The sequence below is a fragment of the Epinephelus fuscoguttatus genome, linkage group LG8 (genome assembly GCF_011397635.1).
Source record: "Epinephelus fuscoguttatus linkage group LG8, E.fuscoguttatus.final_Chr_v1".
Lineage (NCBI taxonomy): Eukaryota > Metazoa > Chordata > Actinopteri > Perciformes > Serranidae > Epinephelus > Epinephelus fuscoguttatus.
In genome coordinates this window covers 22,931,251-22,945,077 of record NC_064759.1, presented here as the reverse complement: position 1 = coordinate 22,945,077, position 13,827 = coordinate 22,931,251, and the positions used below count along the sequence as shown (strand labels likewise).

Genomic DNA, 13,827 nt, shown 5'->3' with positions numbered 1-13,827 from the left:
AGTTACCAAAAGGAGACACAAACCACCACAAAGTCAGTGTGTTTTGCTCCTGTGTAGGAAAGGTGATGGGGTCTTTTGCATATCTGCATTGTCTCATTTTTCGCCCATGGATATTGTATCATATCAATTACGGCTGCAACTAATGATTATTTTCATTATCCATTAATCTGCCAAATTGAATTCCTCGATTAATCAGTTAATTTTAGTTTAGTCTTTAAAATGTAAAAAAAAAAAAAAAAAAAGGTGAAAAATGTTCAACACATTTTCCAGTGCCCAGAGTGACACTTGACACTTTAAATTTGCCTCTTTTGTCCAAAACCGTCAAAGAAAAGCATCAGATCTTCACAATTTAAGGAGCTGGAGCCAGCAAATGACTGAAATGATTCATTTATTATCAAAATAATTGGTGATTAATTTTCCTTTGATCAGCTAATCATTTAATGGACTAATCAATGTAGCTCTAATATTAATCACAGGCCCCTGAACTGAATCAAATTAAAAGACTTTGTGATATCAGCAAGTATCATATCGTTGTCCAAAGAATCGATTAACTATCATATGATGAAACCTGTGATTGACACCCCAACTGTGCACCTTGTTTCATTTCAGTTCTCTATAAATATCTATAAATTTCTATAAAACTAAATTGCATTTCATAATGCATTGGATAAATATAGCACGCTCCTCTTCGGTAACACTTACATTGTGATATAACCTATTATAGATGACTGTCTTTCAATATCTTGCATAATAGATCTCTGTGTGTTGTGATACTCTCATCATCTGCACATTGTGACAGCATTCTGAATTACCCTGTGATTGCCGCCCCTCCTGGCTATGATGGTGTTGCCCTTTTCTTGTTCTTAATTATAGCTGTGAACACTGTGTCTCCTAGAAACAGGACTCTGTTGATGAAGCCCATCCCCTCGTGCACCAAGTATCCAATGAGAGCAGAGCTTCAATCACAGAGTCTTTGTCCGAGTTCTTTGATGCACAGGAAGTTTTGCTGTCTGCTAGTTCCTCTGAGAATGAGGTGAGTGTGAGAGTTACAGTAAACCGTCACCATAAGCAGCTTTACTGATGTGTCTGTTCCTCAGAGTCAGCCTGTGGCATTAACTGACATTTAGAGCTGCATAATGGAATTTTAATTATTGTTAATGTAATGTAATTTGTCTTGTTGACTCGGCAAAAATTGTTTGATTGCAAGAGCTGCATGATAAACTGGTGAGAAACCTAGACAAAATTGCCATTAGAGGTTCTTAATTGATTCATCATCACCCAACATTTCATCACTTGTGTCTGCAAAATGTATTAAACCTTTGAGCACATTGTGACACTGCTCCGCTGCACAGAGAAAAACACACCTTTTAATTTAACACCACCTTAAAGCAAACTTTTTATGAAGGGTTTCTTAAAAAAACCCTGCCCTCACTTCAGTCTCCTCTCCAGTGTTCATGAAGCATGCCAGATCAGTTAGCAGCTGGAGCGGAAGCGATGTGAAAATGGAAGTTAATTACTTTAATCTAAAAATACAGCAAGTCGAGGTGCAAATTAGTCACCAGGTCCTGCGGGACCATTCATCTCTAACGCAGTAGATCTTCTGCTGACGTGACAGGATGTTGAAAGAGACCTGCCCAGTCCCTTTCTGCAGGTGATATTAAAAATTTATCTGTTAGCTAAAGTTTGGATGTGTTTTTTTTTTTTTTTTAGGTTTCAGAGGATGACTCATACATTAGTGACATTAGTGACAACATCTCTATGGACAACTTCAGCAACGAGACAGAAAGTGAGAGACCAAACTCAGGTAAACTGTGAGACATACATTGTAGGCCTCATTGAAAAATAAAATACACAATGCTGGTCTCTGTCATTCCAAAACTACAGTAACTTAATTTCCATATTTGCTGATAGTCTTCACCACACAATGCGCTGTCAGTGTCTTGACCTCTTAACCATCTGTTCCCAGGCTCTGCGGAAGAAGGGACTGTCCTTTGTCAGCGCAGGTCCCGCCTGCCCTCGCCCAGCCCCAACAATAGCACCATCAGCCTGTGGAACATCCTCAGGAACAACATCGGCAAAGACCTGTCCAAAGTGACCATGCCTGTACAACTTAATGAGCCACTCAACACCCTGCAGAGACTGTGTGAGGAGCTGGAGTACAGCGAGCTGTTAGACAGGGCTGCTAACACACATGACCCCTTTGAACGCATGGTGAGACCGCAAATTCATTGCTTGCTGTTTGAGTGTGTGGGCAGTCTTTTTTGGTCAGATTGCATGTTCACTTTCAACACTTAATGGGCCTCCTCTGGCAGACGCAGTTGGCCTTGATGAAGTTAGTGTGGCTAATGTTATTTTTCTTTGCAGAGGTAAAACTCTTCATTATATCCAGAAAGAGTTGTGTTTTAACTGGAGAGTTCATGCTGTTTCTGCATGTGATGTGTCCATGTTAAGTTTGAAAAGGGTATTTTAGGGGTTAACATATATAAATACATATATATATATATATATATACAGTACAGGCCAAAAGTTTGGACACACCTTCTCATTCAATGCATTTTCTTTATTTTCATGACTGTTTACATTGTAGATTCTCACTGAAGGCATCAAAACTATGAATGAACACATGTGGAGTTATGTACTTAACAAAATAAGGTGAAATAACTGAAAACATGTTTTATATTCTAGTTTCTTCAAAATAGCCACCCTTTGCTCTGATTACTGCTTTGCACACTCTTGGCATTCTCTCCATGAGCTTCAAGAGGTAGTCACCTGAAATGGTTTTCCAACAGTCTTGAAGGAGTTCCCAGAGGTGTTTAGCACTTGTTGGCCCCTTTGCCTTCACTCTGCGGTCCAGCTCACCCCAAACCATCTCGATTGGGTTCAGGTCCGGTGACTGTGGAGGCCAGGTCATCTGCCGCAGCACTCCATCCTTCTTGGTCAAATAGCCCTTACACAGCCTGGAGGTGTGTTTGGGGTCATTGTCCTGTTGAAAAATAAATGATCGTCCAACTAAACGCAAACCGGATGGGATGGCATGTCGCTGCAGGATGCTGTGGTAGCCATGCTGGTTCAGTGTGCCTTCAATTTTGAATAAATCCCCAACAGAGTCACCAGCAAAACACCCCACACCATCACACCTCCTCCTCCATGCTTCACAGTGGGAACCAGGCATGTGGAATCCATCCGTCACCTTTTCTGCGTCTCACAAAGACACGGCGGTTGGAACCAAAGATCTCAAATTTGGACTCATCAGACCAAAGCACAGATTTCCACTGGTCTAATGTCCATTCCTTGTGTTTCTTGGCCCAAACAAATCTCTTCTGCTTGTTGCCTCTCCTTAGCAGTGGTTTCCTAGCAGCTATTTGACCATGAAGGCCTGATTCACGCAGTCTCCTCTTAACAGTTGTTCTAGAGATGGGTCTGCTGCTAGAACTCTGTGTGGCATTCATCTGGTCTCTGATCTGAGCTGCTGTTAACTTGCGATTTCTGAGGCTGGTGACTCGGATGAACTTATCCTCAGAAGCAGAGGTGACTCTTGGTCTTCCTTTCCTGGTCGGTCCTCATGTGTGCCAGTTTCATTGTAGCGCTTGATGGTTTTGCGACTCCACTTGGGGACACATTTAAAGTTTTTGCAATTTTCGGACTGACTGACCTTCATTTCTTAAAGTAATGATGGCCACTCTTTTTCTTTAGTTAGCTGATTGGTTCTTGCCATAATATGAATTTTAACAGTTGTCCAATAGGGCTGTCGGCTGTGTATTAACCTGACTTCTGCACAACACAACTGATGGTCCCAACCCCATTGATAAAGCAAGAAATTCCACTAATTAACCCTGATAAGGCACACCTGTGAAGTGGAAACCATTTCAGGTGACTACCTCTTGAAGCTCATGGAGAGAATGCCAAGAGTGTGCAAAGCAGTAATCAGAGCAAAGGGTGGCTATTTTGAAGAAACTAGAATATAAAACATGTTTTCAGTTATTTCACCTTTTTTTGTTAAGTACATAACTCCACATGTGTTCATTCATAGTTTTGATGCCTTCAGTGAGAATCTACAATGTAAACAGTCATGAAAATAAAGAAAACGCATTGAATGAGAAGGTGTGTCCAAACTTTTGGCCTGTACTGTATATATATATTTTATTTTTATTTTTTTTTCCCCCTTGCTTTATTAAACATGGTCGGTGAAGATTCTCAGTCATCTAGGTCATGGTAGTCGTAAGTGCTATAGCGTAGGCAACTGGATTTGCTTGAGTTTCTTAAAGCCATTTTGCCTCTCATCCAAGAGGCTTCTTCAGTTCTTCATTAAAGGGATAGTTTGAAATGTGCTTATTTGCTTTCCTGCTGGGAGTTAGGCTAGATTAGAAGATTGGAGCTGGAGCTAGGAGGCAATTATTTTAGCATAAAGACTGAAAACAGGGAAACAGCTGGCTTGTCTTTCTCCAAAGGGGAAAAAAATCAAAATTTCAGCATCTCCAAAACTGCTGTAAAACTTTAATTAAAAGCCTAGTCCCAATTTAACACCTGGTCTTTTTTACTAGCCCACTGTGGCTATACGTTTTGACAAATAAACACCTGTCTAACTTAGACGGCTGGTCTGGTTGCCAAGCAGTTCATGTTTTCTTTATAGAAGTTTTGATGTATACAACCAGGTTGTTGGTTACCTCAAATTATGTGTCTATTACTGGATTACCCTGTAAATTATTAATATTCTTTTTGTCCGTAAGGGTCGTCAGATCAAATGAATCATAAGGGTTTTTCATAAAAATTAATCCAAGTTGTAGCCTAAGTGTTGTTTTAACAGGATAAAGTGCCATAACTTTCTCTCTCTCTCTCTCTCTCTCTCTCTCTCTCTCTCTCTCTCTCTTTCTGATGTGCAGCTGTCCATCTGAGCTAGATCAAATGAATGATTCATTTTTGATATATTACCTGAAACCTGATTTAAATATACAAATCTATTGTATCTCCCGATCTTTGCTGAGCAACAGTTTTGTGTGAAAGGAAGTAAAGGCTTGTCCCAAATACAGGCCTGTTGAGTTCAGTGATTTAAGCAAATAATAGCCTGAGCTATTAATTGTTTCAAAGTTTTACGGTAATTCACGTTATAGCTCATTTGTTTCATCTGTACACAATTCTGATTTCTCAAACATTGGACAGAACCAGGTTAGCTTCCCCCCTTTTTTAGTCTTTATGCTAAGCTAAGCTTATCACCTGCTGACTTTAGCCTCATGTGTAGCACAAAGGCATGAGACTGGTATTGATCTTCTCATCAGTATTCTCAAATCAGCGTATCACCCATATCTGTTGAACTAATCTTTAACTGCATTGTCAGAAGCTAGAAAAGTCCATCAATACACACAAATAAAGCGGACTCTAAGACCTGACCTAACCCAACAATTACAGCAGTCCGAGGCAGGTTTAAGTGACTATCGATCATTTGTAAGAACATTTGTAATTGTGGGAGCCAAGAATTACACTTCACTTGTTGCTGGCTGTTATTCCTCTAACTCCAGCTGCCTGCTGGCAGAGGTATTGTCCATGTACAAGCCCTGCTTATTACACTTCATGTGGGAGAAACCTTATTCACTGTCTGTAGATTTCCAACAGGAAGATGGCACAATACCACCTTTTTGGAAGTTTCAGTTTGCTCATGTTTGCACTGACTGACTCTGGAGTAAGTGATAGAGTTCTGTGTTGAATTTTGTTCACTTTTGCGTGGGAGGTGCACAGATATAGCCTGTGGAGTCAGCTAGTTATAAACAAGTGCCATATATAGTATGTAAATGTGAAATGATTAGCAGTCAAAGTTGATTTTAGCTCCAATCTTTGGCCTCCCATTATGATGTGGTAGCAATTGTCAGAGCTCTCTTGGCTGAGTGAAACCAGTGGAGGAGTATTCAGGCAGTTACTCTGCTCATTACAGTAAAAATAGAGATGAATGAAGAATTAATATGTGGTACTCTAAAATAATGATAGGGCTCAGTTAATTGGATGTTCTGGTGATCTCATTTTTAATCTGTAAAGACACAGTTCACCCCAAAATCAGAAATATATATTTTTCCTCTTACCTGTAGTGCTATTTATCAATCTAGATTGTTTTGGTGTAAGTTGCGTGAGTGTTGGCGATATCGCTGTTTGCTCCGCCTCAGTTGAGGTGACTTATTATTCTGTGATATAAACAAAATAAAGCACTACTAACTCTATTGGCTTCTCTTTGTGCAGGTATACATAGCCACGTTTGTTGTATCAGGCTATGCATCCAGCTTCTACAGAACTGGGGGAAAGCCTTTCAACCCTGTGCTGGGAGAGACATATGAATGTGACCGGCCTGATAAAGGCCTCCGATTTGTTGCAGAGCAAGTATGCACGAATCCCATTTTCTTGTACAATTAACGATCCCTGTATTCTATTAATAATGCATCGAAAGCATTCACTGAATCCATTTACTAACCCAGTTGTTTCACATTGTCAGGTCAGCCATCACCCACCGATCTCAGCTTGCCACGCCGAGTCTAAAAACTTCATCTACTGGCAAGGTAATAGAAAATAAAAATTAGTCCATTGTCAGTATCAATAAAGATTACAATAGTGGCTGGTCGTCCAACATGATTGTTGTTTTTTTTTCTGATTGGTTTTTGTAGATGTGAGGTGTAAGAACAAGTTTTGGGGGAAGTCAATGGAGATTGTTCCAATTGGTACCACTCATGTAACTCTGCCAGGGTGAATCTCTTCTGCATCATTTACTCAATGACACACACAGACTACAAGAAGCAATTTCCACAGGTGTCAAGTTAATAGAAATGTTGCTTTTAATTCCCCTTATTTAGATTTGGAGACCACTATGAGTGGAACAAGGTGACATCCTGCATCCACAACATCCTGAGTGGGCAGCGCTGGATTGAGCACTATGGAGAGATCTCCATTAGAAATACCAGCAGTGATATTTGTCAGTGCAAGATCACTTTTATTAAGGTGAGGCAGATATGAAAGGAAACGTATTTAGTCGCTGTATGTAGAGCTGCACATACTCTACCAACAACCCATTACCAACAACAATTTTTACTGATGTAATATTCACTCTTTGAGGCCTTATAAAGAGATGAAGGGCCCTTCACACACAGACTACTCTGCCAACAGGGAGTGCTATGCGCTTTAGCTACTCAAGACTTCCATTTACATTTCTCATGACACATAAATTCTTTATTTTCTTGAAGTGACACTCAAATTATGCTTCTCTGCAAGATGCTGCAAGGCAAGATGTGTTCATGTAGCGTCACTCAAAGACAATGATAATGTAAGACTTTAAGGATTAATGCCACACCTGCATACCACTTCCAGTCAAATATTTCCAACACTCTGAAGTATAATTATATATAAGCCACAATTTTTAAGTATATACCCGGTTCTTTATACTGTGGCGCTCTCTTTCTTTCCTCCCTCTCTCATTTGCCATATGTTTGTGTTGGTAGCCATCACTCTGTGAACCCCAGGGGTCACAGTAAAAGGCATTTTTGATATATACAAGTCACCCACAGGCAAAGTAAATGCTGTAGTCCCTTCATTAGGCCATAAACCCTCTACACAGATGGTGTTTCTCATCTGCATGCCACCAAGACCTCCTCATTGTTTGAAGCATTTATACTGAGAGGAAAAGGTTAATTGCTTTAGTGCGTGCCCATTTGAAAGACCTCCTGAAGCTGCGCAGGGTAGCAAGTCAAGACATGTCAGAACTCGTTATGCACCCTCATCTCCTATTAAAGACACAAGCCCAGCAGCACACCCTGGGGTTTGGGATGGTTTATGCAACAGCAACATCTGCTGACTGTAAGAGAACATAATTATAATCACCGCAATTTCCGTTTACACTGACTTTTATTAGGGCGATATTATGTTCTTCTCCCTTACTGTCAATTCTTTTCACAGGCCAAATACTGGAATTCAAGTGTGAATGAGGTGGAGGGAGCTATCACAGATAGTAAAGGGAAGGTCGTCCACAGACTCTTTGGAAAGTGGCAGGAAGCAGTTTTCTGTGGAGACCCGCCCTCAGCCACATGCATCTGGAGAGCAAGTATGACAAGTCAATGACCACCCATTTATAATGCATATCTCCCTATGACAGCATCTGAGTCAGTGGATGTTACTTGTGTGCAATGTAGATGCAATGCCACTGGACCATGAGCAGTACTTTGGTTTCACCAAATTCGCTATCGAACTGAATGAGCTGGACCCATCCATGAAACTGCTGCTACCACCCACAGACACCAGGCTACGTGTGGACCAAAGGTATGAGTAAACAAAAAATTTGTATTTTCATGCAATGAAAGGATTCTTTTGCAAATTTTCAACCAGCTTTGTATCATAACAATGTGGCTAGTACATGTACATGAACAATGGTAAACCAGCGCCCAGATCTCCCTGCTCATCTCTCAACCCAAATCATCATCCAGCAGATTTATGCTTACTATAGGACTGTTGCTCAAAGTACAGATTGTACCTTCCTCATTTTTAATTTCTGGCCACCACAGACACAAAGACTTAAGAAGTGGATTGAGAGAGACTTGCCCCTTCTTTGTGTCTTTCTTTCAAACTCAGACCAAATGGTAAAACCAAGCAGTGCTGATTAAATATAAACCAAAATTATGTTACTGTATCGACTATTTCTTGGCTTTAGAAAGATATTTTAGTCCACTTTTAGGCTGTAGTAAGAAAATGTGTGAACAGGAAGTAGGCACCATATTGTTTCCTGTATTGGAAAACGAAGGCTGAAAATATTGAGATCAAACGATAAAACCATAGACTGTAAAATTAATGGATGTAGTTATCGAGATGTCACCCACTGGTTTGTGTACCCCCGTTTTGAAGCGTCTAGTTTGGCATTTCTGCAATAGCCATCTTGGGGGTTTTTTAGAGTCAGAAGTGATAGTGGGACACTATCAGCCTGTCACTCAAAGCAGCCTGCCTTTAATTATGCACAAATTTAAGCCTTGATAAAATGTAAATTAGAATTATGTAAAAATGTACACTCTGTACAGTTGTCATAAAGGGCAAAGTTAGCTGTAGAGATCAAAACTGTTTTTGTACCAGGCTGTAAACATGTTTTTTTCTGCTGTAAAGCCAGCTTCAAGTGGCCGTTCAAAGAACTGCAGTTTTTGGTTTCCCATTTTGCTAAGGTTGCCGCTTGGTTAAAACTAAGCAATGATGATGAAATTAAAACCAAGATTCTGTTACTAAATTGACTATACTAAAAATATTTTCAGATACATATTTTTGATTACTGTTAACTGTAATTTGAAAATGTTTGTTACCAGCCAGCAGCCATTGTGTCAAATCGACGAGTTCACATCATGTCACCCACTAGCAGGAGTGTTTATTGGTCCAGTGAGGTGCAGTGCAATCTGGTAGTTGTAAGTTTTCTGCTTCTTGATCCAAAGCAAATGCCACAACCCTTTTCTTCTGTTTTCTCTGGTCATGTAGCGCCGATGTCAAAAGTATTTGCGTCTTTTTTCTACACAGTTTTATGAAAACAACTTTTTTTCCTGCAGTGAAATACTTCTTAAAGTAATGTGAATATTGATGAGTTTCAATAACCTGATATCTGAAACATCATGAAAGGAACGGGATTTTTATTTGGGGAAAAAGAATTCAAGAAATTTGGTTAAAACAGATTTTTTTGCCAGAGAATAATCATCGACTGATATAAAACAAAAACAGTGCTATGGCGGTGCATATTTAAGATAAGAGATGAGAAAAGATAATCCTTTATTCATCCCACAGCGGGGAAATGTGCAACATAACAGCAGAAAAGGATGGTGCAAACAGCAAGCATCAGTAGACGATAATTCAAAGCAATAAATAAGTATGTGAAATATGTAAATTGTACAAAAACAAGGAGTCATATAATAAGCAAACAGTATAAAAACACAAAGCATCTTTTATCAACTGACACGGTGGACGTCAATCACAGTCTGCTGACACGCTGTCTTGAAAAATGCTCACCCAACCCTATGATCAAAACAGCACAAAAATAGGCGCATCGGTATTCATGTTAAGAACAGCGAGTGACTGCAGAGGCTTTCAGATTCATCAAACTAATTTTAGCTCACATTTTTGAAAGTTTAAAAGTCTATGAAGTATGCACTGCTGCCACGAGGCACCGCAGAAAGAAGAAGAGGCACTTTGCCATTACAGTACAAATTGACACTGCTTCTCGTCCTCTAATATCCTGGGTTATTTATTTTCCTGTTTACATAATGGGGCAATCTAACTGTGTGAGTGATGATTACATTTGAATATTACAGATGAATGTTTGCATAATGGATGTGTCTGTGTGTCTCGCTGGCAGACTGCTGGAGGAGGGGAACTTCGAGGCTGCAGAGGAGCAGAAGCAGAGGATTGAACAGCTGCAGAGAGAAAGGCGAAGAGTCATGGAGGAGAACAACCTAACACACCAACCTAAATTCTTCAGGTAGACTAAATATACAGATTTATTAGCTTTTCATTCATGGGAAAGTGAGCACATGTTACAGCTGCCTGTGTCAATCTCCAAGTCTTTCACAGTATTCATCACCACCTCGCTTTTCTTCTGCCTCCACAGGAAGTCAAAGGATGACACCTGGGTGAGCAACAACACATACTGGGAGCTGAGAAAGGACCCTGGCTTCACCCAAATTGATTTTCCTACTCTGTGGTGACCCCTGAACTGCAGATTACACACATATCGATCTGCGCAGCCTCTACTGTGACCCAGGCTGGTTCTGGTGATGTTTGTATCCCCAGTCTCACCATCCACATTCAGTACTGATCTTCTTTATTGCCGTTCATCAAAAATATTGCCTTAATAGCAAGTGCTTATGTAAGTTGTGTAAAAAATGTTTATGCAAACATATTATGAGAATGTTGATACATTTAGGCAGATTTTGCCCATGTTTTCACCTGATATGTTACACTGTACCACATAAACTGAGAAAAGGAGAACTACTCGCTGTGGAGGATGACAAATCCTTCTCATAACGGGTCTACACTAGCTTAAAATGTATTCAACAACTGGTCACTTTAGCTGTTGTCTTATCATGGACATTCTCTACCTCTGAGATGAACTAGCCTTGATATGCCATTGATGAAATGTACACATCCGGTATTTATTCTGCACCTGCCTGATGCCTTACTCGTACTCATATTGTTTAATTTATTTTTGTTGCATCTCTGAGGTCTTTTTTTTTTTTAGAGATATATGTTTTGTAAGGACCAAACAAATTATCTTTAAATCCTTACTTAAGTTTTCTTTTATGTCTCATAACAGTGATTACTGCTTTTTTGCTATGACTGTGTGAATGACTGTGCAACCATGAGCAGCAGTAGCAACCATTTTTCACTGTATCCATTGCACCATTGTCTACCTGGACCCTGGGCTTTGGGACCAAAAGTGTCCAAAACTACGCTCCATGAGCTCAAATAAAATCTCTGATGCTTTCCCGTTGTGGAGTCATTTGTCACCTTGTTGTTCGACGCACTGAAAGCTATGGTCCAGACCCCTTTCATAACTTCACTCTGATGCTTTTCTGTTGTGAATTCATCTGTTACTGTTTGTTTGAAACACTGAAAGCTATGAAGCAGACCCTGATCATAACTTCCACTTTACTGAGATGCTGACTTGTCACACTGAGAACTCTGTTGTAAATGTTGGTTAAATGTGCCAACAGGAAAAGAGAAAACTGAATCATCAGTTTTAAACTTCACAGGTCCTAAGAGGAAGAAGTTAGTGTGCAATCAGAGTAACTCCATTATTATTCTCAGTGCCATTATACTGAATATCCCATGAAAGTTAGATTATGGTGGTGCTGGGTCCAGACCTTTGAATTCTCCCACTCCAAAAAGGTTAGAGGTGACGATGGAAACCAGTTTAATGAGTTGACCATTCTGTCTTATATCAAACGAGTTCAGGCCATGAAAGGCTTTTGGTTAAAACACTTGCAAACTTCAGTGTGTATGGGTGTATTATGATCTTGAAAGCACCTTTCCATTCACAAGGGTGAAAGATTTCTCAATAAATTACACCATTTTTGCTCAGGGCTGCAGGTTTTACACTCCTCCTATCATTGTAACACATTGGTTGGCCCCAAATAATGTTCTCCAAACAGGAACCGTGCAGTTTTTATTGTGGCTGTGTAACACAAATGCTGGGTAAACTGTTTACTGCCTCAGGCCACTTTGAAAATTGATTTAACATTGGCACACAGCTAACTCATTTCACAGTGTTGTGACTTAGCCACTTTACTCTGGTGTGGTTGACTTCTTGTCCACACCACCAAGGGCATAGGTTTCATTTCAACATTTGGGGGTGAGACATATGAAAGAGGGGAGTTGGTATTCTCCCCTGGGAAATTTTGAGCAGGAAACACTTCATTTCCTGTATTCTGGTGAATGTTTCTACACCAATCTGTGCCTTTTTGCTTCAGTTTATGGAGGAAATGTTTAATTTTGTCAAAGTTAGGTTTTTACTGAGAAGGCTGATACACATATTCTAAATATTAAGGGGGGTGTGTACCTTGTGTGCCCCTCAAAATCTACACCTATTCAAACTACTGTACATTTTCTCATACTGTAACCATAATCTAAGGTTGATAATCCAATTGTGGAGCCCTGAAACAAGTACAGGTTATCAGACAAGAGAAAAATATGACTGAACACATCAACAAATAACACTGGATTAAGTAATATGATAAATTATGTAAGACTGATGAACAATACTGAAAGACTGAGATACCACTAGTGGCCCCTAGAGCGTGCTTTGTTTATTACACAGAAAAAAAATGTAAAACTAAAATAAAATGCTGATGATTTTGTTGATGATGAGTTTACCAGTAATGGTGTATTGAAATGTAATATGCCAAGCATTAAAATCACCTATAACTAACTTGTAATGAAGTAGTGCTGATTTCATGTGACCTAAATCAGAGTATATGTGTGCACAATACATGTAAAGTGAAGCTGAGGAACACTCTGTCTCCACTAGGTGGCAACAAATAGCCATCAGTGTTGCGGGGACATTACAAAGACCAAAGTGAACTTGACAGTGCTGTAGTGAATTATCTGGACTCACAGGTCCAACAAGATGTTTTGGCAAAACATTATAGTTGATCAAAAATGTTACCCTTTTTTCTTTCATTTAATATTTAAACCAGTGGTATGTGATAAAGTGGCAGAGCTGGAGGTAGCAGAGATGAAGATGTTGAGGTGCTCTTTGGAGGATGGATAGGATCCGGAATGAGTACATCAGATGGACAGCTCATGTTAGATGTTTTGGAGATAAAGTCAGAGAGAGTCATGTTCAGAGGAGGGATAGTGAATATATTGGTAGAAGGATGCTGAGGTTGGAACTGCCAGGCAAGAGGCCAAGAGGAAGACCAAAGAGGAGGTTTGTGGATGTAGTGAAAGAGGACATGAAGTCAGTCGGTGTGAGAGAAGAGGATGCAGAGGATAGGGTTGATGGAGGAAGATGATCCGCTGTGGCGACTCCTAAAGGGAACAGACGAAAGAAGAAGAAGAAGGGTGGTATGTGATAAAGTGCATGATTTGAAAAGCTTTATATGCTTATACAGTGGTGGAAAAAAGTTTTCGGACACCCTTAAAATTTTACACAATCTCAAATATTATCATGAAATATTTGTGGAAAAATCTTTTTTGTGTTTCAAAAGGTGTGGCTGCATTAGACAGATACAAACAAATACAAATTATATTTTTTTGTTCATTGTTTACAAGAAAAACTAACAAAACTAAATTCTTGACAGTTTCAATATGTCAGTTCTCAACATTGTCGGTATCAAAGTC

General features: G+C 39.7%; 1 protein-coding gene across 3 annotated transcripts in view; it reads left to right on the top strand.

The window, feature by feature from the left end:
• The window catches only part of osbpl3b (oxysterol binding protein-like 3b), a 40,168-nt gene extending 28,728 nt beyond the window's left edge, over positions 1-11,440 (top strand). The window contains exons 13-23 of one of the 3 annotated variants that reach the window (XM_049584192.1): positions 902-1,033; positions 1,711-1,804; positions 1,967-2,211; positions 6,223-6,360; positions 6,473-6,536; positions 6,642-6,720; positions 6,828-6,972; positions 7,924-8,068; positions 8,157-8,283; positions 10,343-10,465; positions 10,595-11,440. In XM_049584192.1, coding sequence (XP_049440149.1) covers positions 902-1,033; positions 1,711-1,804; positions 1,967-2,211; positions 6,223-6,360; positions 6,473-6,536; positions 6,642-6,720; positions 6,828-6,972; positions 7,924-8,068; positions 8,157-8,283; positions 10,343-10,465; positions 10,595-10,691 — 1,389 coding nt within the window. In that variant the 3' untranslated portion in view covers positions 10,692-11,440. Of the gene's footprint in view, positions 1-895; positions 1,034-1,710; positions 1,805-1,966; positions 2,212-6,222; positions 6,361-6,472; positions 6,537-6,641; positions 6,721-6,827; positions 6,973-7,923; positions 8,069-8,156; positions 8,284-10,342; positions 10,466-10,594 lie in introns of all 3 variants that reach the window. The other 2 variants (XM_049584194.1, XM_049584193.1) reach the window with 2 other exon arrangements.
• Positions 11,441-13,827: the final 2,387 nt, after the last annotated feature.